This window comes from Thalia democratica, chromosome 1 (assembly GCF_965202585.1).
Source record: "Thalia democratica chromosome 1, ktThaDemo2.hap1.1, whole genome shotgun sequence".
NCBI lineage: Eukaryota > Metazoa > Chordata > Thaliacea > Salpida > Salpidae > Thalia > Thalia democratica.
This window is the reverse complement of record NC_139165.1, coordinates 64738623-64765673: the sequence shown is the minus strand read 5'-3', so window position 1 is coordinate 64765673 and position 27051 is coordinate 64738623. Positions and strand designations below refer to the sequence as shown.

The following is a 27051-nucleotide window of genomic DNA, read 5'->3' as shown; positions in this document are numbered from 1 at the left end:
TAATTGATGTTGTAACATATTATTTTTACATTATTAAAACAAATTGTTTTTTAGTTGATATAGTAAGTTTGTTTATTACAAAATGCCAAACAAACGAAGATCTAATATAACTAATTCCAATGATAACACTTTAAATGATTCAACATACTCAAAAAGACCAAGAAGAAGTGGAGCTCAATCTAATCAAGTAAATTGTTGTTATGTTTTCAACTTATTTAAGTTTTTAAAAATGTTGTAAAGTTTTATGCATGTAGGTATAAAAATTAATCTAAACTGATATTTTTTCGTATCAGAGTGAAGTAGCTCAAGCTATTGTTGATGCACTAACTGTGTCTGAAACAAGCAGTGGGAGGCCGGTGTGTAAGCATTTTTTCAAGGTACCCAGTAAACGGTTGGTTTTAAGTTATTGAAGTTTGTTAAGTAACCTAATTATATGGTAGTAAAATTTAGACTTTAACAAAACTTTAAATAAAACTTTTAAATTGTAGTGGAAATTCTATTTACTATGAAAAAGTGAAGGATCCAATTGACTTGAACAAAATATCTCAGAGAGTTAAAGTTGATGAGTATCGTGATCTTGAAATACTTACAACAGATGTTGAATTGATGGTCAGCAATGCTAAAATGTTTTATAATGTAAGTTGATGGTTTGGCTATTTTTCATTTAAATTACAATATTTTGAGTTTGTAATTTAATTAGGTAAAATAATTAAAACTGACTTGTTTAATTTTAGTAAGTGCAGTTTCTATCTAATAATGTTTTTTGTTATTGATAGCATTATAAACTAAGATAGTATACCAATGTTTGCAAGTACGAGTAAATTTTTGATACTGAAATTTATTTTGTTGTGTTTGATAATTATTTTTAGTCAAAAAAAAAAAAAAAACATATAGCATTAAATAGCATATAAAAGACACTCAGTGCAAAAATACAGATATATTTCACACTATTTTCATCAATGGATACACAGCAATAAATAAAATATAAATTTAACTTATACAGTAACCGTAGTAATCATCATAAACAAATATTAATTATATACAAAGTTAATTACATAAAACTAATCAAAATACTAAATATTAGAGCTAATTAAATACAAACATATAATTACCAAAAAGAACATTAAGTAAATAAAGCAACCTTATAGTCAAATTATTTTTGCATACAAAGGGTTGGTTTTCTATTTAAAATACATATAGCTTCAATTTTGATTAAGTTAAAAACGTTACAACAACTATTAATCATCTTAAATTACTCCAAATTAAAATTTTCAGCTCAATTTTGATTGTTCAGCAACAGCAGATTTTTTTATTGAATCCATAATTTTAACTGACTTCTTTTTCTTTTTTAGCAGATTTTTGTACTATTTTTTGTTATAATTTTTTTTCCAATACTCAGCCTACACTAAGAGTCTACCACTACAGCAATCTGAACTAATTAATGAAATTAAGATTAATAAATTACCTTAATGGATTAAAAAACTTGAATTTAAGGCCATAGGGGGGGGGTCCGACTTTTTTTTTTACAAAAAATAACTTTGGCTTTTATATGAAAGCTTTAAATACAAACTACAAGCCTGTTTTTATAGAATTCAAAAATATAATTTAACTTTTGAGATATTTTATTTTTTGTAAAAAGTTTCCAATACAAACGTATGGACCGCAAATTTTTTGGGGTCAATTTTCTTGGAAATTTAAAAATTCACTAAAAACCTATCTGCTCCTTCATTTTTTGACCTAGAGACTTCAAATTTTCAGGAAATGTTCCTTTTAATATTTTAAAGAATCTGAATGATGGAATTTTTGAAATTTTGAAAAATAAAAATTTTATCCACAAAAAACTAAAAAAAAGGGTAGTTTTTTGACAATAATTTTTTTTTTACTCAAAATTAAAATAATTCCTACAATAGATCTCTTTAAAGTTTAATGATACACATTCTGTAAAAATTTGAGAAAGATTACTCAAAAAATGAAGGAGGAGATAGATTTTTAGTGAAATAGTCTTTTTTCGCATTTTTAGTTTTTGCCTTCCATAAGGAACCTATTGAATGCCCTTTCTTTGATCGCTTATATCTCAAAAGTTTCTTTGAGTTTTTTTAAGCGGTTAAAAGTGTCTGATAGCTCAGATTAAATTCTACAAAATAAGATCAAGTTGTAAAAAACAAAGTGGACCCCCCCTATGGCCTTAAGCTACAAAAAATATTATTTATTGATATATTTTATGTGATATTAGTATAAAAAATCATTAAATTGGTAGATTTCATTAATATTTTAAATAATAGTTTTTATTGAAGAATATTAGAGTTATCTACTTGTGATTAATATTTCTCAGACTGGCACTGAGCAATTCAAAGATGCCTGCATTTTGCTTGACACTTACTATGAGATCAAGAATAGACTGACAGGAAATGTTTCTACTTCTCCCACTGACGATGTTTCAACCAAAAAAGTAAAGGAGTTATACAATCGTTTTAAATTAAATTATAATATTAAATTTGATAATATAAGTTAGACCATTATTTTGAGACTTTTACCACCCATTATTAAATGAATTGCGCTGTACAGAAGTTAATCTAAGTAGAATAAGTTAGGAAAATATAAGAAATATATTATGTATTTATTATATGTGAATATTTTGAAAACACCAAACAGTTAGTAAATTTGGTATAAACTACCTAAACCAAGTATTAATTTATCAAAAATATTTGGCGTTTCATGTATTATTAGCTCTTATCTAGAGTTTATGTTAGATATATTTCCAAAATAGCCCTTTGTTTGTATTAAAGTACTTGATACAGTTGATTAAGTTAATATTGTTCATCTTTATATCTGACTGTCAGAATATATTTATATTTGTTTACTTATTGTTACATAAGTTATTAGCTACTGATAATTTAGTTTTGTGTAAGAAGTTGTTAGACTTATAATTTGTTTTAATTAAAAAATTGCAGTTTATCAAACTAGCTGAATTATACTTTTGTTTTAATATTTTAATTCAAAAACTAAGCTGACCCACTTCTTTTAAACTTAGACAAAATTTTTGTTCAAACTATATAAGTACGTTTTTGTATGTTAGAATAAAGTCATTAATAACTATCAAGTACTAATAAACTACCAAATTTTCATAAATTTGTTTAAATTTAGTTGAAGATAACAAAATAATTAACATAACATAAGTACACGGAACTTTTCAGACTACAGCTGGTTTTGAGCAGTATGAACAGATGAGAGAAATTTATGAGACAATTATAACTGAAACTGATGACGAAGGTCGTGTAATTGCTGAACTTTTCATGAAACTTCCAGACCCAGCATCTGTAAATTTTTTATTTACTTATCATTTCCAATAACTAAGAAACACAAAAGTATTTTTTGATCTAAACTAATTATTTTCTAAACTTTTATAATTAGTTAGTTTATATAATAATTTTTTTTACATTTTAGAATTTGTAAATTTGTGATTATGAAAGCTTTTTTATTTTTTTTTCAGAATCCTACTTACTATGAGGTTATAAAAGAGCCAATAGATCTTGACACAATTTCTGACAGAATTGAAACTAAAGTCTATTCTAGTTGGGCTTCACTTAAAAAAGATGTTCGTCTTTTGCACAAAAATGCTATAACCTACAACAAAAATGGGTCTCAGGTAAGAGTGTAATTTAGTTTAATTTTGTATTTTTGTTTCTTATTATTTCTCTTCAGGTGTACAACGATGCAGTAACAATCAAGAGATTTTTTGATGACAGAATTTCTGATTGTGAAAAAGAGAAAAAGGCAGTTGGTTCAGTGAAAGCTAGTGCTAGACTCAAGTTTGTAAAGTAGTTTTACTTATTTAGCTTCATGTTTTTGTGTATATAAATATTTTTAAACTATCCCATTTTAATAACTGTCTACAAAAACTTTAGATCAAGTCTCAAAAATTTATTTGTCTTAATTGTGTGCTACGTTTTTACTTAGATTATTATACCAAACAGAACACTTGGTTATTTTTCTACCACTGATGATAATAATTTTCTTTTTGTTTAATACTAAATCTATTTTGTCTAAACAAAAATATATTAATCAAATTGCAGAACGCGTAAAAGCACTAACTACAAAGTTACTACAATCAAGCAGGAAATAGTTGAGCAGGTTTTTTATTTTGTAAATAGCATATAGCTTTCTTTTCAACTAATATTTAAAATATTTATTTAGCCTGAACTTCACGATCTAACAATAGCTGCTGGAGAGGACAACTTGCAGGTTTTTTATCAGAATAATTTATATTTTATTTAAACAATATACTACATGTAACTACTCAAAATATAAATTTAAGCGTTTGTTAATAGAATATCCTAGTGAAACAAGTTCATTGGAATATATATTTTGTTAATATTATACTTTATGTAAACTTATTAAAGTACTGCATATTATGATCATATAAAATAAGTGAAATAAAACAACTTTTTTGTTTTTAATGTTATTATAACGAAAAAGTTTATTTAATTAATATATATTTTAATTTTTTTAATCAATCATTGACCTACACTTTTATTAGTTTAAAATACAGTTACTTTTAATAATCGTAGATATATTGCGTTGTTATTTTTATTATTTTCAAATGTTTTCTTAAGTCATTGCATTAACAAATACAAAACTTCAATTTAAAAAGAAACAAATGAATTTTAATATTTCATTGAGATTTATTAATAAAACTTAATAAGAAGAATTACTTTTTTGGTTGCTATATAAAATAAATTCGGTATATAATTTATTTACAGGCAACATTATTTAATGAAGTAGTTAACTACAAAAATTTAGAAGGACATAGAATTTCAGATCCTTTTGGTAGACTTCCTAATCGAAGGTTTTACCCAGATTATTATGATGAAATAAAAAATCCTATATCTCTTCGTATTATCAAGAAAAAAATTAATAAGCGTAATTACCAAGTAAGTTTTTCCTGTTTTTTATGTTTCAATAAGTATTTCATTTTATCCAGTAGTACATACTACTAAACAATGAGAGAACTTGTTTGAATTTCTACCAAGATTATATACATATTTTATATCATTTTTACAAATGTATATTGTTTTACTTTAAGTGAAAAATATTTTTTGGATGTAAAGGACTAGTTTTGATTTACCCGAAGTATATCAAATTTATACATTAGTAACCAATTTTTCTTACAACTTTTAAACTATCTTTATTGAGTTTTCATAATAAAAAACAAATACACAATAAAAAATTAAGGGCATGGGTGGGGGGTCCAATTTTTTTTTTTTTTAATTTTTTACATTTTTTTTTACAATAAAGTATAAAATATAAGTCAGTTTTTATTTATAGAATATATACAGGGTTGCCAAAAAACTTGGTAGTCCTGGAATTTGACAATTTAGGCAAAAATAACCTGAAATTGTAATTGTGGGTAAATCAATTTTTCCACAATTTAATCTTATTTTATAGAGTTTTAACTAAGCTACAAGATGCTTTTTACAGATTTAAAAAATTAAAAATTATTTTTGAGATATAGCCGGTCAAAGTCGGAGGCAACATTAGGTTCCTTATGGAAGGCCCAAACCTTAATAATGGACTTTCTGTGAAAATTTGAAGATTATTGGTTAATAAATGAGAAGATAGACTTTTAGTGAAATAGTTATTTTTGTGTTTTTTGTTATAACCCTATTGACCACACCGAATTTGATCGCTTATATCTCAAAAATTACTTTGAATTTTCTTAAAGGGTTAAAAACTTTTGACAGCTCAAATAAAACTTTACAAAAATAAGGTCAACTTGTAAAAAAACAATCCCCCCCTATGCCCTTTAAAACTTTTTTGATTAACATAATGTTTAAAATCTACTTGTATTCTCATAAAGGGTTAAGAATTGTTTTTGATTAGAAATATATACTTAGTTTAAACGTATGCTTTAAGTTTGTTACAGTGATACATGTTATTTTATAATTGCAAAACTATACAGTACTATTTTTTATTAGAAAAATAAACACTTGGTCATGATAAGAAATTAATGTGCTTTAAAGAAATATCTAGATTTTTTATTTGTTTCTATGACTAAGTTATTTTTTATAGTGTGTTGTTTATAACAAGTTTAAAAAAGTAAACGATTGGTAGTGATAAATAGAATCCAATTATAACATACTTGTCACAAACTTAGAAAATTATTTGTTTAATGTTTTTGTTTTAAATACATGGGTATATAAAAAAAACTTTTGTTATTATGCTAAACATTTTTTACTGTCTTAAAATCAATAAACAAAATTTTTGGTTTGTACTGATATGTTTTCATAATTTTTCCCATTATTTAAACTAAGTAAGTAGCTTTAGAATTTTCATTTCATAGCAATATTTTTAGATAGGCTGTAGCTAAACTAAACTAGTTTTTTTGTCTATTTTTACTTAGTTTGAGAGAATATCATTATTTTCTAGATAACTTTTTTTTTAATTATATTTAAAATAATTTGAATCTAATTTACCCTCAATTAATTTGTACTTGAATTCTTTTTAAATGATTAGGCGTTAATTATTTGAAGAAAATTTAAATCTTCAATAAGTTTTTTATTTTCTAATAATATTTTTTTAATATTTAAGACTCTTAAAAAGTATTATCTTAAAAAGTTATAATTTAATTATTACTATTTGATTATTTTATTTAGTAATTTTTTATATAATAAGTCATAATAAGCTTAAACTATAACCAGGCACTTGGTGAATTAGAAGCCGACTTAGTTTTGTTGTTTAGCAATGCCATGCAGTACAATGAATCCAACTCAAATATCTACCAAAACTCTGTAACTCTCAAGCAATTTGTCTGCATGCGAGCCCAAACTTTAAATGAAAAACAACCACAGGTTTATAAGTTTAATAGAAATTTACTTTTTGTAACTGCATTTTTTACTAATTGTTTGTGAAAATTATTTTTTTACATGCTTTATTTTGAACATAAGTAGAAAAAACCTTTATTGTTGAAATTGCAGTTTTTTTTTTGTTTAATTTACACATGTAGTTTATTTTTTAGTATTTAAGTTTCTCTTTTCTGAGTAACGAACTCTCTCAATTTACATCAATTATTTATTTTTTTAACTTGTTTTATATGTTCCAGTCCTAGTTATTGTAAAATTTTTAAAAACCTCATAATTTACATGCGAGTATAGTGACAAAAGTTTTGAAAACCTAAACGAAATTTCGAAGCCTTCATATAAATTATTCTTTACAATTCTGTAAAGTTACTTATCGGGTGTAGTACAAAGCCTAGTGCCTACGTTAAAAAACTTCTCGTTTATATGATAAGTAAATGAAGGGTAAAGAAGAAAAGGAAGTAAAAATTCCTAAAATCACTATTAAGCAAGAAGTGATTGACAAGTCTTACAATTCAAGCAGAATCGTGGAAAACAAAGAAGATAGTGAAGAGAGCGCGGTAATATATGTTTATAAAATCCTGCTTGCTTTGCTCATTCATATAAACGCCTGATTGCTAATTGAGTTAACATTTTCAAGCGAGATACTTTTGCAGCAACTGTACATTTTTTAAGTGTAGTTGAAATTTAATTGTAGTATTAACAATTTGTTGTTTGTAAATTAATTGCATGTCCTGGAAAAAAAAAATCAATATTTAATTATAGGTAATCGTTTTTATTTTATGCTTTTACAAAACTAGGTTGTTGAACAACATGAAACTAGGTATATTTTAAATGATTACTTTTCCAGCGTTTAATTTGTTTGTATTGGCAATCAGAAACTAAATCATTTACATCTTCAATTTGTTTTAGTTTAGAAATAGCTTGTGTACTCCTTGAAAGCTTTAGAATATTTTAGCTTAACAAAAAGTATAACCTAGTGTTTCATTGAAACTTTGCATGTAGTTAGATTAATAACTAGTACAATTAGTTAGTGCGTTTTACTTTAAATATTTATGTAAGAGAAAAAGCATTTTATTTTAAACAACTTTTTATGTATTACTTGAGTTTTTTTTTTGGCAAACTTTGGTATAAATTTTTAGTTTTTTTCATTGTAATATTTTAAATACATGTTTTGCAACTATTAATAGAACATTCATTATAATTTAATGTAAGTTGTCAGTCAAGGCCACAAGGGGTTAAGTCGACTTTGTCTTACATTGCATTTTTTTGTAACTACAATTTGCTTCTAGCCGCTTTTTAAAATTCAAAATAAGTTTTGAGATGTAACGGGTCAAAATAAAAGAGATTTTATGAAGGAACAAATTTAAACAGTAAAAAAGTATATTTTATAAAAAAATCTGTCTTCTCCTACAGCTTTAAAATTTTATCAGTCTGTTCTTCATTAGATAATAAACAATCGTATTTAAAAGTTATTCAAAACTGACTGTATCTTAAAATTAATTTGTTTTTTGCATTTTATGAAATTATTTTTATAGTTTATACTTATGGCATTTGAAAATGGATCAATGTTAAATTTTGTTATAGATAAAATCTTAAAAACAAAATTACCAGAAAATAAGTTCGTGATGATACTTGTGGTGAATATTTTATTTCTTGTAAATAATACAACATTAAAAATGCATTTTCAAAAGTTTAACTAACCCATACAACTATAAATTTGAAAAAAAAGTTTTTATCTACCATTTTGCATGCTATTTAACTTCATTTTCATTTTATTTTAATCATACGCCAAGAGTTTCTGATAAATATAAAACTTTTTATAAACATTAATACTTTGTTTTTTTTTGTTTTCGATATTTTCTCAAAGTTAAAGCTCTTTAATTTTTACTGTGAAATAACAAGTACTGTTTTAGAAGCTTAAACTTTTAGATCTGATAATATTTGTAGTAGAGTTCTTGCATTTATTTTTTATTAGTTTAATATTTTCAGCTTTAATTTTAAGTTGTTCTGTTGTTAAGCTGAAGTTAACTAATTGTAGTAACATTATTATCAGGTGTTACGGCATTGTTCGAGTTGGTGTATATTAAAAATCATCCTTATTGGTTTAGGTTAATGCACGTTACTAAAATAATCATTTGTGTGATGATTAGACGTATTTGTTGAATTCTGTTAGTGATAAAGATACATGATCATCTTACAAAAATAGTAGTGTTCATATTAACAGCTAGTATGACTTACGAATTTCAGTTTTTATAAACTGGTTTCATTCATGTAACTAATGCTATGAAACAGTAGAAGCAATATATAAAATGAAAATAAGTTAAAGAAGTTTTTCCACTTATTTTGTATAAGAAAAGGATTTTTCACTAACACGTTTGAATTGTGTGAATAAAATAATGGTTAACATGCAGAAGAAAAAGAAGCGGAAAAGAAAGGAAAAATCGCTGAAAACTCATTTGTTGGGCTTATATGATAGTGTGTTACAAACTTGTGACGCCAATGGTTAGTTGAGATGAGATGAGTTTGATAAAAAATAAGTATCTAGTTTTTTAAGGTCCAATACCAATGAAAAAAATTTTACTTCAGACTAAACCTTGAACACAAACAGTATGATTTTTTTTAATCCAAAATAAATTTTAAGCCTATCATCGCTTTTGCTGGTATAATTTAAAAATTAATTCTAGTTTTTTCTAAGAGATTTTTTTTATTTCGAACTAAATTGTGTTATAAGCGATTTGCAGTCAGTGAAGCCATTTTTCAGTAGAACATTTAATTTACAAGTTATAATTTTAAAAATATTGAGATCAGCACGAATATTTTATAATATATATGTATTAGGTCATGACGTTTCCTGTTGACATAATATAAATTAATGAGTCATATTACTACTTTTAGTTAGCAAAGTCAAGGCTATTATTTGTTTCCTAGAAACTTGTTAGAAATACATTAAGTGTTTAGGTATAGTAAAAAAACTTAAAAGTGAGTAAAGTTTTGAAATATTTAGAAAGAGTTGAGTTTTAGTATATAAATAACTAAATAAATAAAGGTCGCGTGTTGACCGAGATGTTTATGGACAAACCAAGCCGTAAAGAGTGGCCTGATTATTACAAGCGCATACTGGAACCCATAGACATGAGAACCATTGAGCGTAAAATAAAAGGAGACAAATACCGTAAAATTGAGGATTTGTTGGAAGACTTTTATTTGATGTTTGAAAATGCTCGCTATTTTAACGAGCCTGGTTCTCAAGTTGGTTTGCTTAGCACGTTGAGATTAAATTTAAGCTGGTTTAAAACAATAAATAGAAGAAGGACATTTCTAGTCATATTAAGACACTTGTAATGAGGTTTTTATTAATGATGTAAAAGATAATAAGTATTGTTAAACTTAAACTCTCTTACTTCTATTCCCGGCTCAAAATTTCTAAAGCTTTAAAAATTAATACTCACTATAAACTTTTTTTCATTTTTGTATACAAAGGTGTTTAAAATATGACTTGTTTGTAGATTTATGCGGATGCAAATACGCTACAAAGAGTTTTAGACGGGCAAGTAAAAGAAATTGGGCCGGTTGAGGCTAATGAATCACTGCTTGCCGATACTAGTATAGTTAAAAGTGCAAATGGCGCTAAGGTTTTCCATAATACATTAATTTCGATTTACTAACTGCGTTAAAAATAACCCTTTCTTTAAAATTAATTTATGTCTTGTATAGCTTTTTCAATATTTCTAATAAATTATTGTTTTATTTTGTAATTTATTTTGATTGTGATGCTATTCATTTTACTTGCAATTGTTATGTAGTTTATGTATTTTGTTATATTATTGTTGTTGTTATACTTAGCATGCTTTTTTTATTGCATTATGACTAGACTTAATTTTCTTATGGTAATAATAATAAAAAGGAGAAGGCTTTACTTGCGTTAATTTTTAGTTTAATTTGAAATTTTTGTTAAATTTGTTGATTTATTCTTATTTATTACCAACTGTTAAAGTTTTTTGCACGAATTTTCAAAATCGCAATTTAGTATATACTAAATAAAAAGCTATACTACAAAGATTAATTCGCTTCTAACTAATTCTCCTATAATTATAATTTTTCATTCAAAACATAATTATGTAAAAGTTCTTTAATTATTTAGAATTTTAAATTTTTAAAGCACAGGCTTACTCTTATGCTTTTGTATTCTAACAAGTGTTTCCATAAGATAAAGCCTGCACCTTCTTTACCTTTTGTTATATTGACTTAAATGTTATTTTTGAATTCTAAAATTTTAGTTTTATTTAAGCTAAAGTAGTCAATTCACATACTTGAGAAATGTATTTGATTTTAATATTAAAAGAAAAATTAGTTAAATGAATTTAGGTAGTTAGTTTGTAGTATTTAGTTTTACCTCATTACAGGGTTGCCAAAAAACCTTGAATCCTGGAAAAACCTGGAGGTTGACAACTTAGACAGAAAAACCTTGAGTTTAATAAATTTTGAAAAAAAACCTGTAATATTTAACAAAAATCAATAAAAACATTTAAAATAATTAAGTTTCAACTTCAAACAAAATATATATAATTTAGATAAAAGATTAAAATATTATAGAAAATAGTTATTAAAATAAACAATTAAAGTAGCTTTACATTATCTTTTCAAAGTTTTTATACTATTTAAGACAGTTTTATACCTTAAATTTAAATTTATACTAAAAATGGACCCAAAAACTTATACTTTTGTAAACCTGGAGGAAATTTCTCAAAAACCTTTTTCAACCCTGTAAGTAAAAAAAAATATATTTTACCAGACATAAATAAATTATACTAACTTACTTTGTATTTATTTTCAACTAATCTACTACTAGTTTTTTTTTAAGCAAAAAGTTATACGTTTGCTCACCTATTTTCAGCAAGATCACAGCAACAAAGCAGTTGCTGAAGTGAGTAAGCAGGAAAAACTATTTACGAATGTGAGAAACTACAAGGATGTTGAGCAACGTTCTATTTGTGAAATATTTGAAAAATTACCACCTAAAAATGAACTTCCAGAGTACTATAAAGTAATTAGAAAGCCTATGGACATGGAACGTATACAAAACAAGATGCAGGTAAAAACATTGTTATTTTAAATTTTGAACTTTGTTGCTACATATTTAAAATTTTAAATGTTCTGTAAAAAAACTTATACCTATTTATATAACAAAGACTTAAAATACAATAGTTTAATAAAATGAACATATTGCTGTAGTAGATTGAATTTTAATAATAATTTCAGAACGGACAGTATAGTAAGTTGGAAGAGATGCTTCAAGATTTGCTTTTAATGTTCGAAAACGCTTGTGCTTACAATGAACCTGGATCCATGATATACAAAGATGCACTCATACTTCAGGTTGTCTTGTTTTTAAAATCTTATTAGTATTAAAAGTGTTCTATTTTTTAAAAAGTTCAATATAATTTTTAGTTGTTAAGTACTTTACGCAAAAACTTTAAGCCTGCTTTATAATCATTAAGCTATATGTTGAACAAATTTAATTTTAACAATATTACTATAGATATCTCATTTTTTAACTCAAACACCTAACATATTTCGGTTTTAAGTGAAGTTTTTTTTTACTTTTTAACAAAAAATATTATCAAAAATTATATTCTAAGATGTAATACTGGTTTCTAATCATATATACTTATTACTATACTAGAAAAATGCACTAGAATATTTTGAAACATTGGAAGGACCACCAAAAATTCCTGATGTTAAAGAGTTTGTTCATGATATTATTTGTGAATTATTTGTAACTGTCATCCACTGCAAAGACGAAAATAAAAGGTAAATAAGTTTATTGCTTTTGTTTGATGACAAAATTAATAATGATTAATATTTTAAATGGGAGATGATTTACTGCGTATAAAGAAATATTTACAAAACATTTTTTGCTAGATGTGTTTTTAATATTTTTTGTTTAACTAAAATCAATAAGTATGACATGTATTAGGTTAACATTTTGATTTTATTTCAGAGTTCTGTCAGAGTCTCTTATAAATCAAAAGGAAGATAACAAAGATGCTAAAGGTTTTTATTTTCCTTGTAGAATATATTTAAATTTTTTGAGTGTATGTTTTGTTATAAATACCTTTTATAAAGTCTATAAGTGAAAAAATAGTTACTGATTGCAATCAAATGACATATTATTATCTAAACATCATTGGTAGTGTTCTTATAAGTTATTTAATTATAGTAGTTTTCAGTAAATATACTTAAAATTATTTATGTTAATATTTTCATAATAAACGACTCATAACAGAAGAAGAGAGCTCATTAATGACCCTTGAAAAAATTAAGTCTAACATAAAAAAGCGAAGATATAGGAGACTTGACGTTTTCCAACAACATATGTTTGAATTATTTGAAGATGTTCGCTCTATTAACAGGTACCTTGCTGTAGTTAATACGTATGAGCTAAATCATAAATATGTCAGTCTTTCATATTACGGTGTTTGTTAATTGTATAACATAATTTATTTAACAAGAAATTGATAACAAGTAGATAAATAGCATATTAACAAACTAAGGCTACCAAATTATTTTATTATGTAATTACTAAACAGATACATTTAAAAAAAAAATTTGCTTTATTTATTTAAACATCATTTAGCTGACGCATTAAATTAATATTTGATATACTTAAGATTTGGTATAAACAGAGAGTAAAAGTACTTGGTACAGAGGGACATTTTAATTGGTTATGTTTTAGTAGTCAGTTAAATACTTTTTATTGAGTTTTATTTTCAACGCAAATAGAACGGATTCACAAAATTATGAAGATGTTGTTGAGCTGCAAAAACTGTTTGTTTCAAAAAGGGAGGAAATTTGCAAGAAAGGGGAACTTTTGATATCGCCAGCTCATGACTACACCATGGGTGTGCTTGAAAACGAGCTTGAAAAGGAAAGGAAGGTTGGTGGATTGAAATTTAACTTTTTTTTTGTTTTATAAGTACATGAACTTACAAAATACTTATACTACCAACATTGTTTGTTTTTATAGCATAAGCAACCAGAGGAGCTCCTTAGTGATAAGGAAATAGACAAAAAAGAAAGTGATATTCAAAATAAAATGCAAAGAAAAAAATCTGTTGAAGATGGGCAAGAGTTTCAGGTTGGGTTAATTTATGCTTATATAAAGTTTCATTTTATTTAGTTTTAGTTTTAGTTTTCTCTAAATAGTTTATAAAGTATGTTAAATTCACAAAAACTTTCATTCTAGTAATAAAAGTAATTTGTTATATATTTTATAGTAATAAAACGTAATTTTTGCGAAGAAAACACTTTATGACTGTACTTAAAATATTTATTAAAAATAGGGAGTAAACTTAAAGAAAGGTGAGTTTGTTTACGTAGAAGATTCAAAAAATCCTTCTGAACCTTATCAAGTCGTCATGATTGAAAAGTTATATGAAAATGGCGAAGTATTTGGATCATGGTTTTTCAGGCCCAAAGCAACTTTTCATTTTCCCCAGAAAAAGTTTATAAAACAAGAGGTTGAAAGTTTTATTAATTAAAGTATTAAAGTATGAGTTTTTTTTTTCTCACACCAATCATAATACGTTTGAAATTAAAAAGCTAATATTTAATTGATGTATTTAAAGTACACTTTTTATTTTAAAACTTGATTAAAGTTTATTCAGGGTTGCCTGAAATCCTGGAAAACCCTGGAATTTGACAATTTTGGCTAAAAAACCATGGAAAAAACCTGGAATTTGAGAAATTTTGAAAAAAAACTGGAATTTTGAACAAAAATTACTAAAAAACCTCTAATTTTAAACAGTTTTTACATGTTAAGTAATAAAATTTTGATTTGACACAAAAAATTTATATAAATAAAAATTTTTGTCATCACCAATTTTTTGTTTATTAAAATGCACACTTAAAGAACTTAAAGATATATTTTCAATGTCATTATACTATTTTACACAGTTTTTTTTTCCTTAAACTAAATTTTTAACTAAAAATAGACCCTAAAACGACTAATTTAAAAAAACTGGAGAAAAACTTCCAAGCTTATTTGGCAACCCTGTTATTCATATATTTTAAAGTTTAAATAAATTAGTTAATATTTTACAGGTGTTTAAAACTGATTTTCAAAATATTATTTCTACATCAGTTATAAAAGGAAGATGCCACGTAATGAACTCTAAAGACTATTTTCAAAAAATTCCTGAAGGTTTCTTTTTATTTTTAGACTACAATTTTATATGATTAACGTCTATCGCCTCCCTTTATTAACATTAACATTTATGTTGTATATTTATACTAGTCACAGACCGTATCCAGCCGGATCTTAACTTTTATAAGGATCCTGTAGATCACTAGTTTATATAAATTACAAGTTGTTCTAATTAATATTTAAATCTTTATTTCAGGCATGAAAGCAGAAGATGTATATGTTTGTGAGTCCTACTACTCTCAAAAGCACAAATCTTTTAAAAGACTTAAGCAAAAAGACATACTTCCTCCGTGTTAGTTTACAACTATGTTTTTAATCAAAATATTTTTGACTAAAACTATTAAAGTTTTAATGCATTACAAGTTCAAATATTTTTGCTTCTTTTAATGATTTATTGTTATTAATTTTCTGCATAAAGATAAATTTTGAACCAATCATAACTAATTCCTAGTTATTAACTAGCTACTTTTCAAATATAGAAAACATTTCCTATATATAATAAAAGTATTAAGTAGTGATGTACCGGACCCACAATTTCGGGTCAGGCCGGATCCGGACTTTTTTTTCAAATTAGAATCCGGCCGGATCCGGATATCAGACAAAATGGCAATATCCGGCCGGACCCGGATAGTGAGTCCGGTACATCACTAGTATAAACTAGCCTGAATCAGAATGAGGTTTTTAAAAACTGAAAAAAAAGAACTTTAATCTAATAATAAGTATAACAGCTAGCCACAAGGTTTACAAATTCAGGTGTTATTTACAATTAAAAATCTGAAATCAAGTTCTTGAACAAAATACACTAGAAAATTACAAAATATTGAAAACTGGATCAGCTCAAACTCATTCAAAATCTAAAAGAAAATTAGCCTGAGTTTTTTTAAAAAACTAAACTAGCGTGAGGCAGTCCAAGAATTTCTAAAATTCCCAAAAACTTTCAAACTGGCAGGGTTGCCACTGTTTAAGTCAATAAAACTAGCTAGAGTAAGTATAAACAAGCCTGAGTCAGAATGAGGTTTTTAAAAACTGAAAAAATTACTTTAATCTAATAATCAGTAGAATAGCTAGCAAAGGTTGACAATTTGGTAGTAAAGTTGTGGACTGATTGTGGTACACTTGACTTATTAGTACTACTCATCATAATTAAATCCTACCCTATTTAATTAATATTTAATAAATAAATTCTAACTGAGACTACTATCTATAATCAGACACGACAGTTTTGAGTGATCAATCTTTTATATAAAACACAACGAGAAATACTAGCATATACAAAATTATTAATTACTTTGGTAACACTTTAAAAACTGGAAGCTATTTAAATCTATATCAAAAGACTTAAAACAATAAACTAAAGATTAAATAAAACTTTTAGTAAAAAAGAAACTGTAAAATTTTTAATCAACTATTAAACTATAAACCTGGCTTAAATATTTAAACAATTATCACGAGTTGAAATATTCACTTTTAAAACAAAACAATACTTACAATAAGCATTCACAAAAAAGTTCAAGATATTTTGTTGCTTCAAGCCACACACCAAACTAACTAACTGCTTACATATAAACTGCCTGTCATGTTCTGATGTTTTGTTGCATCAGTATTTAGTTTGAAATATTTCGTCATATGATTCTCATTGGCTCGTACATTTAACCGTATTAACTCTGAATATTCTCTGAGCTCAACTTTAAACAATAAATAATGCAAGTATTCATTCCAAAGTTTTCAATTTTACAACATATGTAAAGAGTTACATTTCTGAAATGTTTATTTCATAGTTTAAATGTAAACAAATGTAAATTAGTCACGTGTACAAAATGAGCCAATCACGGTAGGTGTTTAATTTTAACTGACGAAAATGACTCTTATTAATTTACACAGGGTTTGTTTATGAAAAAATACTTTTCAGTATGCTCTTTTTTACTAACTAGATCCAAATCCGGACTTTTTATTTTAATTAGAATCCGGCCGGATCCGGATATCAGACAAAAATGGCAATATCCGGCCGGACCCGGATAGTGAGTCCGGTACATCACTAGTATTTAGTTACATTATTGGTAGTTACAAATATAACATTGATATTTGTTTTGAACTTTTGTATCAAACATACAATTTAATAGAAGTAATACACAATATTGTTTGTATTAGCCAATGTACGAAAACTTTACAGCTGCGCATGTCAAGCTTGTACCACGTGATCAACCGTTGGAAAGAGAGATGGTTCAAAGTTGTTTCGTTGTTGGGGAAACTCCTGAAGTGAAAACTAACAGTCGTGAAAATTTGAAAAAAGAGCTGTTAATGATGCCTAACAGCTTAGGTCAACCTATTCCTATTTACCGTGAAAATGTCAAAGCTGAAACTCAGCATCCTAATAATAAAGGTTAACATAAATGTAATACATAACTTGAAGCTAAGTATTTATTAAATTCATTGTTTTGTTTTTTTTTTTTAGAAAAGTCTTAGGGTGTTAGATTTTTCACTAAAAAAGTAAGAAAAGAAAATATACATTTCAAATATTATAAAGTTTTTAAAAAAATATTAAACTGTGTTTTGTAAAATTCTCAAAAGTATAGAAAGTTATCGTGAACAATCACAGAAAATTTTCCAACAGCTACTTACTACACTCAATTCAATTTTAATGGAATCTGGATTAAGTTAGGAGATTGCCTCTATGTCAGTGAACCTAATAACACAAATCAAAGAGTTAGTTTTTGTTAAACTAACTATTAAGTTTATTAAAAATTACTGAACTATTATTAACTTTCTAAAGTTTTCAAGTCTATGAGTAAAATCTTAAATCTTTTAGTCTATAACTTTTATAAGCTGTTTGTTTCTTTTTTAGTTTTTTTATAATGTTCAGGGAAACTTTTTCTTGATTATACCTACTTTAGCAAACTTGAGTTTTACTTTACATTAAGTAGTACGATTTTTTATTCTTAACAAGTTATTGATGGTTACTATTAAAATAATTAGAATTATTAAAGTGTTTTTGTTCTGTAAAAGTATGTACAAGATAAAGTGCACAAATATATTCTAAAATTTAAAAAAAAACACACCTTAGTTGATAATTGTTCTTTTGTTATAATAAACTTAAACACGTTAGAATTTAATTACATATAAACTTAAGTTTCAACTTATATAATAGTATATTGAAACTTGTTTGAATTAGATTGCCCGTGTCGAAAGAATGTGGACAGACGGAAATGGTAACAACTGGTTTCATGGAACATTTTTTATTAACTGCAATCTCACAAAGCACGAATCCACCAGACTGTTTTATTAGTTAGAACTTGTTTATGTTTATTAAAAAAATACTTTTTGAAAAACTGATAGTTCTCTTTCATAAGCCAGTAATTTAAAAGAATTAAATATTTTAGTTGACTTTATCAATATAAATAAATTAGTCATTGCTTTCTTAAGGGAAATCAAATAAGTTTTTTTTGGTTGTGCAATAACTTAAGCACTACTTTTTATTTAAGTATGATTCTATGAAACCTGACTTTATACATTGTATTGATTTTTGAATTTTATAAATATGAAAACAGTAAGGTTAATATTATAGCAAAACTCTTTTAATTAAATCGACAATTTAGTAATTCGGTATCATTAAAATCAAAAACATAGTTTTTATTAGGGGTTCCAATTAATTTTTTTTTTTACAAACTGGTTATAATTTGTAGACTCTTAACCGAGCTACAAATTGAATTTTACCGTTTGTCGATTATTGCAAAGTAATTTTTGGCATTCAGAGTTAGAGAGATCAATAGGCTCCTTGTAAAAGACTTGAACGATAACAGTGAAAAAAGAATATCTCAATAAATTTATATTTTAAACAGTTATTAATCAATCATTTTCGAACATTTTAAGTTAATCTTTGAAAGTCATAAACAAATTCTCGCAAGAATTTTCTTAGTATGTAGTTAAAACTTTTTTTAAATCACTTAAAAAATATTAAGTCGTGCAGGAACATTTATTTAAAATTTGAGGTTCCTAGCTTAAAAACCAAGGAAATTTTATGTTTTTAAAATATTTTCCCCATTTTAGTTTGCACCTTTTATAAGAAACCTAGGCAACTCGTTAACTTTGATTCTCTTCATCTCAAAAATAGTTTTAATTTAAATAAACGATAAAACGCAAATCGTAGCTTTATTATAAGCATACAAGACAACAGCAAATTGTAAAAATTTTATTTACTTTAAGGCATCTATTACCTTTTCAATATGAAAATTTCTCCAGATCACTATAAACAGTTTCTGAAAATTACCAACAATTTAAAATTTATTTACCAAACAAACAAAAATTATTAAAGGTTTTGCAGAACGTTTAGGAAAGTTATTTTTCTCTTAATTTTCATTAATTACGTACAAATTTGCAGCAAAGAGCTGATGATTACAAGTGAGGACGGCAGCATTAAAATGGAGCACACGAGAGGCAAGTGCGCGGTGATGCAGGTGAAGGAGTACCAGGCCAGCAGGTTCACTGAAATACAGGAGAAAGACGTGTTTGTTTGTGAGTCAAGGTACAATGTGCACGATCACACTTGCAAGAAAACAAAAATGCACAAAACTTACAAACATCCTGTGAAGGTTTAATTTTTTGACGATTGGGAATAAATAGTCTAGTTAATTTATGTTTTTACATAACAATCATAACTCATTAATAAGTTTCATGTTATAGTTTTCTAGTGCTTAGTAGTACTTCAGTCATAACAATTTTTATAGACATTTTAATATGTTATTGAACAAGTTGTTTATTTAAAAAAGCCTTAAAAACTTACCTTTCTATTAAAAGTATATTAAATTAAAAAAAGAAATTAATTAACATATAAAATTTATCATATACAATTGAAATAACAATTATGTAATAAAGATACCATCATTTAATTTACAGTATACATCTATAATCGGTAATCAGCTTGCGTATATATATATATATATATAGTATTACTTTTTTTAAAGTCTTTTAAAATGTTCGAAACTTGTTCTAAAAGATTAAACAAGTTTATTAAATAAAAATAAATTCCAGGTGGTTGAAGATGAAATATACTTCTTTAAAAATCACATTGACCTTAGGCTTAAAGCGTCTGAGCTTCTCAACAATGAAGTTGCTAAGGAAGTTGTTTCAAGAGAAATGGAACTGAAAAAATCCATTAAGGTATTTTCATACTCTTATATATAATATGAATACTGTACAGTGTATAATATAGGGGTGGGCAACGTTTTTCAATCAACGGGTCGGATCCGGAAAATTTAAGTCTTTTGCGTGCCGGAGTATTTTGAATTAGTGATTTGCCGGACCCAGTATCTGAATCTAGCCGAAATATGACTTTTTTAGATCCGTATCCGACTGGATACTAGTTTTGAATCGATACCCGGATCCGGTCGGATTTTAATTTTAAGAAAAGTTTTGGATCCGGCCGGATTCTAGTTTTATCGATACAGTTGATCACTTTTTTGAGTCCTTCAAATTCACAAAACTTTCTCAAGTCTGACAACTTAAGATGAAGGTTGAGACGTGTCAGATGTTTAAATAATGTCTATAAATCGAAATGACATTGTAATTGACAAATATCGTACTTAAAAAAACACGTTGCTTGAGGTAATTTGGCAAAAAGATATTCCAACTAAGTTACAACAACACAAAATATTAGGACAAAATGGTGTATTAATTAGTACACATTAATTTATCAGGGTTGCCACTCGGTCAGGAAAAGTCAGGAAAAATTATAAAAAAAGACAAAAGTCAGGTAAAAATAGGGGGTTTTGAAAAAAGTCAGGAAATTTTATAAAATTTAAAAAAGATTCAGATTTCGTAAGTTTAAACTTACAAAATTCCTTGCCTTCAAATGGTAAAAGTTGATTAAAAGTCCTTTAAAGTCAGAAAAAAAAATCCAAAATTTTCTTGGAAATTTACAAAAATATTTAATTCTATTTCCAATGCCTTCACCTGGTATAAATTAGTAAAATATCCTTTATAAAACTGCATTAATTTTCTATTAACATATTGAACAAGTACTCTACTTGAACAAGCAGATTTTGTAAGCTTTTTTGTATTGATGATCTGTAGCAAGGACACTTCCATAGTGAAACTGTGATATATACACAAAAATTGTAAAAGTTCCTTATATGTCATTTGTTTATCTAGACTAGATACATTATGCTAGGAAATGCTAAAAAATTGTGTCTTTTTTCAGACAAGCTGTGTTTATAAGGTGATAATACAAGTATTTTGCTGATAGAGCTGTTTATTACTAACATAAATCATACACATATGGTTTAAGTGATGTACTGGAAGTTTGATAGAATTCAGCAAAAAACTGTTGTTTTTAACCTGTATTAAAACTAGATTGAAAGCTTTTATATAGTTTCAAGTGTTAGATTATGTATTTTAGAGTAAGTTTAATTTAAGAGTATGATTTACAAAAGTCAGGAAAATTTTGGTAAAAAGTCAGGAAAAGTCAGGAAAATTTTTTCAGCTTGATTAGTGGCAACCATGATTTATAAAGTCATTTTTTTAGCATGTTTTTAAAGTCAAATTCTTACAGTTTTGTTTTATAAAAGTATTATATAAATTTTTATGAAAATTTTGTAATATTTACCCCTCGCGGGCCGGTCATTTTCATTTGCAGGCCTGATCATATTAAAGTTTAAAAAAGTGTCGGGGGCCGGTCATTTTTCATATCAAAGTCGGGGGCCGGTCATATCAAAGTTTAAAAAAGAGTCGCGGGCCGGATCCGGCCCGCGGGCCGTACGTTGCCCACCCCTAGACTATAATATGAATGATTGAGCAGCAGTAATTTATACTATTTTATAAATTTGAATTGATAACTTTTTTTTTATCATTTTTGTATACTAATCCTAAAAAATCAATTAGTTTTTGATAAATGTTGACAAAAGGTTATATTAATATTATAAATTATAAGTAAAGAAAAACTTTAATATTAATTTCAGGGTTGCCAAAAAGCTGAAATTAGAGAATTTTTGAAAAATCTGGAATTTAAACACAAATTACTTAAAATCCTGAATTTTAAACAATTTTTACATGTAGAATATTAAAACTTTGACTATATGTGAATAATCTATTAAATTTTAAAGATGTTTAATTTAGAATTTTTTAGTTATAACACACCTTTAAAGCAGTATTACTGTATCTTTTTGATACTTATATGCAATTTAAGACCTTGTAGTTTGTAAAAATTTAATTTAAGATTAAGAATAGACTATAAAACTTGTACTTTCAAAAATCTGGAAGATATTTAGAAAACCTATAAATAACTTTCAAAAAACTTTTGGCCACACCGTAATTTACTGTTGATATGTATGTAAATTTTTAATTTAACTTATAAGCTTTAAATCTTTTTAATAAAGTATAGAGTAAAATTCAAAGCTTAGAAGTAGAATAAAAGAAGTAAAACCTATTTTCTTGTTTGTATTACAAAAGTTGAAGAACTCTAGTTAGAACTTCAGCTTAGATTGATTTAAAGAATTTAAAGATGAGTGAAGAATATGGAAACAGTTAAAATTTAAAAAAGTTTAGTAAATAACGAAGTGTTCTAAAATATAAATTAGTAAAAATAAAAGATTTTTTTGTATTTATTACAAAAACTTGAAGAAATAGTTTGAGTTAAAGTTTAAGCTAAGAAAGTTTAAAAGAAGACGAAGAATTAGTGCAGAACAGGGAAAATAATTTAAACAGCCAGCAGAAAAGTAGTAAATTTTAAAGTATTTCAAAGAAAGATCAGCAAAGAAAAGGAAGCTTTGTATGAATATGTTATGATCAAAAAGTTTTAAAAAATGAGACCAAGAGTTTGAGCTATGAACCTTTTGTAAAAAGTAAAGAGTTAGGGTAGAATAAAGAAAAAAGGTTTAGGCAGTTGCTTTTATGAGATCTACTACGAATAACAAAAGCACAAAGAATAAATTTTAACAAATGTATAAAAAACATGAAACAAGAAATAAAACAAACATATATTTTTTTCAACAGCAAATTGCTAACAACAAATTTTCTGCTCCCACTAATAGTCAGCCTCAAATGTTCCCGCCAAGTTATTACCAGCCACAGCAATCCAGCCCCTACCATCCGAGACCACTCATGCAGAACATGATGCATACTCCCGCAAAGAAAATAATTATGGGCGGCGTTGTCACTCCCAATCCGAGATCGAGCAGTGAGAGAAAGAGGAAGCGTGGAACTGGTCACTCGACCGGCTACATAATATTTGCAGCTCACGCCCACCCAAAAGTCCGCGCTGAAAATCCCGGACTTAAGTTCGGTGAAATTAGCAGAGTGGTGAATATTTTTACCCTTTTAAAGTTGAAAACACTTTATTTTAGTTTGATTTATTAGTCCCAAAGGTTTTATTATTATTGTTGCTGAGCAACATTTTTAACAAAAATTTTTTGATCTAAGTTAGAATTATAAAAATTATAACTAAAATTCTCTCAACTTTTGTGATTTATTTAAACCTAAACGTTTCATGTTATTACCTTTGTGCATATGTCTTATTGCAATATAAATAGATAAAAATTATAATAAAAGGTTGGTGAAGAATGGCGTGGTTTGGACGATAAGACTAAAAAAGAGTACGAGGAAAAAGCAAAAGAGCAGACAGCAAAGGCCGAAGCTGAAGGTAGGTTGCTTCCTAAAAGAAAGAAAAAGAAAAAGCATGATTTGAATGACTCTATTATTATTGATGATTCTTCTGTAACTAGTACTGGTCAGTGATGATTATATATAATTAGGGGTTTTGTTGTATAAACGTAGTTTTTTAAAAACTTTAAGAATCAAAAAGTTGTAATTATATCTTATCATATACAAAAGAGTTTTTTTCTTTTAAGTACCAGCCGAAGACAAAAATAAAAAGCTGTTTTTTAGAGGAGTCTTTAGTTATTAAAAAGTTACAGTCAAATCTAAAATATAAATCGATATTTTCCAAGTTTATGAAAATTAGGATAAAATGTTTTGAGATCTGTGGTTACTAAAACGTGCTAAACTATATAAAAGCTGTGTATAAATGAAGCATTTTACATTCGATACATCATAGAACTAAAGAATAAAGTATAAGTTTTAAATATAGTATAAGAAATTTAATTTAAATAATCCAGTAAGTATATTTTCTAAAAAAAATTTATTTGAGGTTTTGTTTGTCTGAAAACGTCTAGAGTTTAATGTTGAACAACAAAAACTTAAAAGAAAAGTTTTATTTACATAAGTTTAATAAATTTTACAGAACTTCATAGAATATGTTCTAATTATTTTCAACTGTATATTATTAGAAGTAAAAGTAAAATAACATAGCAACAAAACTGTTTATTATTTTTTAAATTAAATCGAAATTTTAGCAGTTGATTCACCTTTTCCAACTTAAAGATGATTTTAAAAAATAACTTAGTTTATTTTTAGTTGTAAATTTTTGTTAGTACCTTTTTAAGTAAATATAGAGTTATTGTAAAATTAAGTAAAAACAACGAAAATTTAAAACAAATCAAAGTTGAATAACCATGCTTTTTTTCTTAAAATAGATCAAAGATTAAAAAGAAATTTCAGTTAAATAAAGTTATTGTATAATTATAGTTTTTATCTTTTTTCTTATAAAATTCTAGATATTGTTGTCTAAAACTTTATTTGTTTAGAACTTTATCTAGATTTGTACTTGCTATAAACTTACTAACATTCTTTATCTTACTTAGTACTATTATAAATGTATACAACTAATAACACAAACAGAAAATTCGCGCCAGGGTGCGCTGACCCCGTCGAACTTTCCGTTGCCACCGCAACCGATGCACCCGCAACAACAAATGGTCACTCCAGGCAACCAAATGTACCATCCAAGTCAGCATCAGATGGTAGTTAAGCCATCCCCGCACCATTTGAACCAGCAGCAAGTTGCAACCACATACGCTGTACCAGTAATTGTTTGTTTATTATTTTTAGTATATGTATTGTTTCAGTTTTTAATTTATTAGTCAACTTTTGATCACAATCTATAAATATTACACTTATAAACTTGAATTACACTCATAGAATTTCGATATGACATGTTTTAAATGTAGCTATCAAGGCTAATGTAGTTACTGCTAGTTTGAAAATAAACATAACAAATAATTAGGTTTCATGTTGATCTGCTCAGGGTTGCCTAAAAATCTTGGAAAAACCTGAAGTTTTAACAATTTTAAAATGTTCAGTAGTAAAATTTTGATTTGAAACAAAAAATTTATCATATAGATAAAATTTTGTCGTCATCATCAAACATTTTTTTTTTATTAGAAAAAATATTTAAAGTAGCTTAACAGTATCTTATCAATGATGTTATACTATTTAACACAGTTTCTTAAACTTAACTTTAAACTAAAAATAAACCCAAAAATGTTAACTTTTAAAAACCTGAAGGGTATTTTGAAAAATTTGCCAAAATCATTTGGCAACCCTGACTGCTTGAAATTTATATAAATTTAGTATCAATTGACAAAATGCAGCCGCCACAGCAGCAGATAACCATCGCGCAGCAAGCAGCTTCTGTCAATGGCATCCACGTAAAGAAGAAGGGACCTCTCTTCGTCAAACCACCTCCCAAGTCCGAACGAATCCTCATGCATTCTGAAGCTTACTACAAGTACATCGAACGTGAGTTTATTTACGCTTTGTTGGGCTATTTTATCTTTATTAGCTTGTTTTGTTAAATTAAAATTTGTTTTCTATTTTATAAACTTTCTATAACCGTATTTAATGTGTCTCTAACTTCTTTCATTTTATTATTTCATATATTTAAGTTAGTAATGCTTGTTTAAAAACGAATTAAGGTGTAAACAAGGGATCTGATTCTATTGGAAATTGGCGCAGAGAGCTTAATGTGCAAGAAAATGACGTGCAACTGAAACCTGAGGATGTTGAAAAGTTTGTCTACTTTAAATAAAGTTACATTAATTTAGTACTGTAGTGCTAAGGTTATAAAATAAATAGAAACAAAAAATTAAACCACTAAACAGTAATAAGATTCTTATTCAATAAAATTAATAAAACTTGATAAGTAAAAAAAGTTAAGTATGTTGAACTAGTGTATTTAGAAGTATTTTAATTAGCAGTATTAAACTAATTGTATTTTTATATTCGGTATTTGCAGCGAATATGTATAATCTAAAAATAAATTATGTACGTTATCAGAATGCGGGCCAGTGATTGGATAGGTCGAGGAAAGGGGAGACACCCAACGGTCAAAGCAGCTCTGTGGAAACTGCGTGACTTGATGCTTAAGGATGCACTTGCTATTAGGAACATGTATGATTGAGTACGAGGAAAAACTGAATTGTCTACTCACAAAAATATTTTTATCGAATCAGTTTTTTGAATGTATAAATGTCTTTACTTATCAACTACTTTTGATGAAGTTACTCTGATGTCTTTTAGCCCTTTTAAACATAGCAAGTTATAGTGTACAGTAATAAACTTTTAAAGTATAAGTAGTTTATTTGTTTAATTTTAGCACAGAGTTGATATCTTTATTTTTGTTTTCAATTTACAGTTTTTATGTGTTTGTATATTCCGTCTTTTGTATGTCTATTTTAGCAAAAGTTGTTATCATTTAAATGAAATAAATGTCTTTGTTGTCTCAATGTAAATATTTGTATGTGCTAACAAAATATTTATAATTTAGTCATAACAAACTCAAATACTTTAGAAAAAAAAAACATTCAGGTAATTAAATTACTGATAATACGCTATGATATTTCGTATGTTTGAGTTTTTTTTTCAGTATAAATTATAACCTTTAGAAAAAGGTAGACAAAAGTATAAATACTAAATGAAAGTTATGCAAACACTAACTCTAGCATTCTTTTTTATTAACTTTTCGGAGATCAGTTATTGAAGTCCTAATCTTATTCTTAAAATTACTGTAAACAAAAACCAAATATTACTACAAATACTAAGTACTTTACTAAAAACTATTACGTTTTTCACAAGTCAATAGAAACAATAACTGATTTGACT

At 26.4% G+C, this 27051-nt stretch overlaps 1 protein-coding gene across 4 annotated transcripts; it reads left to right on the top strand.

Annotated features, from left to right (window-relative positions):
* Positions 1–58: 58 nt before the first annotated feature.
* On the top strand, positions 59–26603 carry LOC145831992 (protein polybromo-1-like). Of its 4 annotated transcripts, none has more exons than XM_082939365.1 (36): positions 59–187; positions 294–391; positions 489–636; positions 2333–2449; positions 3195–3317; positions 3491–3646; positions 3703–3809; positions 4074–4131; positions 4195–4242; positions 4761–4931; positions 6699–6848; positions 7298–7414; positions 9269–9359; positions 9904–10106; positions 10364–10489; positions 11752–11949; positions 12117–12233; positions 12541–12668; positions 12859–12911; positions 13144–13270; positions 13641–13794; positions 13885–13995; positions 14201–14377; positions 14961–15060; positions 15260–15355; positions 17234–17443; positions 17675–17766; positions 18233–18345; positions 19439–19649; positions 20089–20217; positions 23047–23352; positions 23602–23692; positions 24790–24980; positions 25542–25689; positions 25866–25959; positions 26227–26603. In XM_082939365.1, the coding sequence occupies exons 1-36, from the start codon at positions 83–85 to the stop codon at positions 26348–26350; spliced, it is 4788 nt and encodes a 1595-aa protein (XP_082795491.1). In that variant the 5' UTR covers positions 59–82; the 3' UTR covers positions 26351–26603. The 4 variants fall into 4 exon arrangements, with proteins under 4 accessions (XP_082795491.1, XP_082795484.1, XP_082795477.1 ...); XM_082939358.1 differs by having other exon boundaries at positions 23602–23779; positions 24790–24974; XM_082939351.1 differs by having other exon boundaries at positions 23602–23779.
* Positions 26604–27051: the final 448 nt, after the last annotated feature.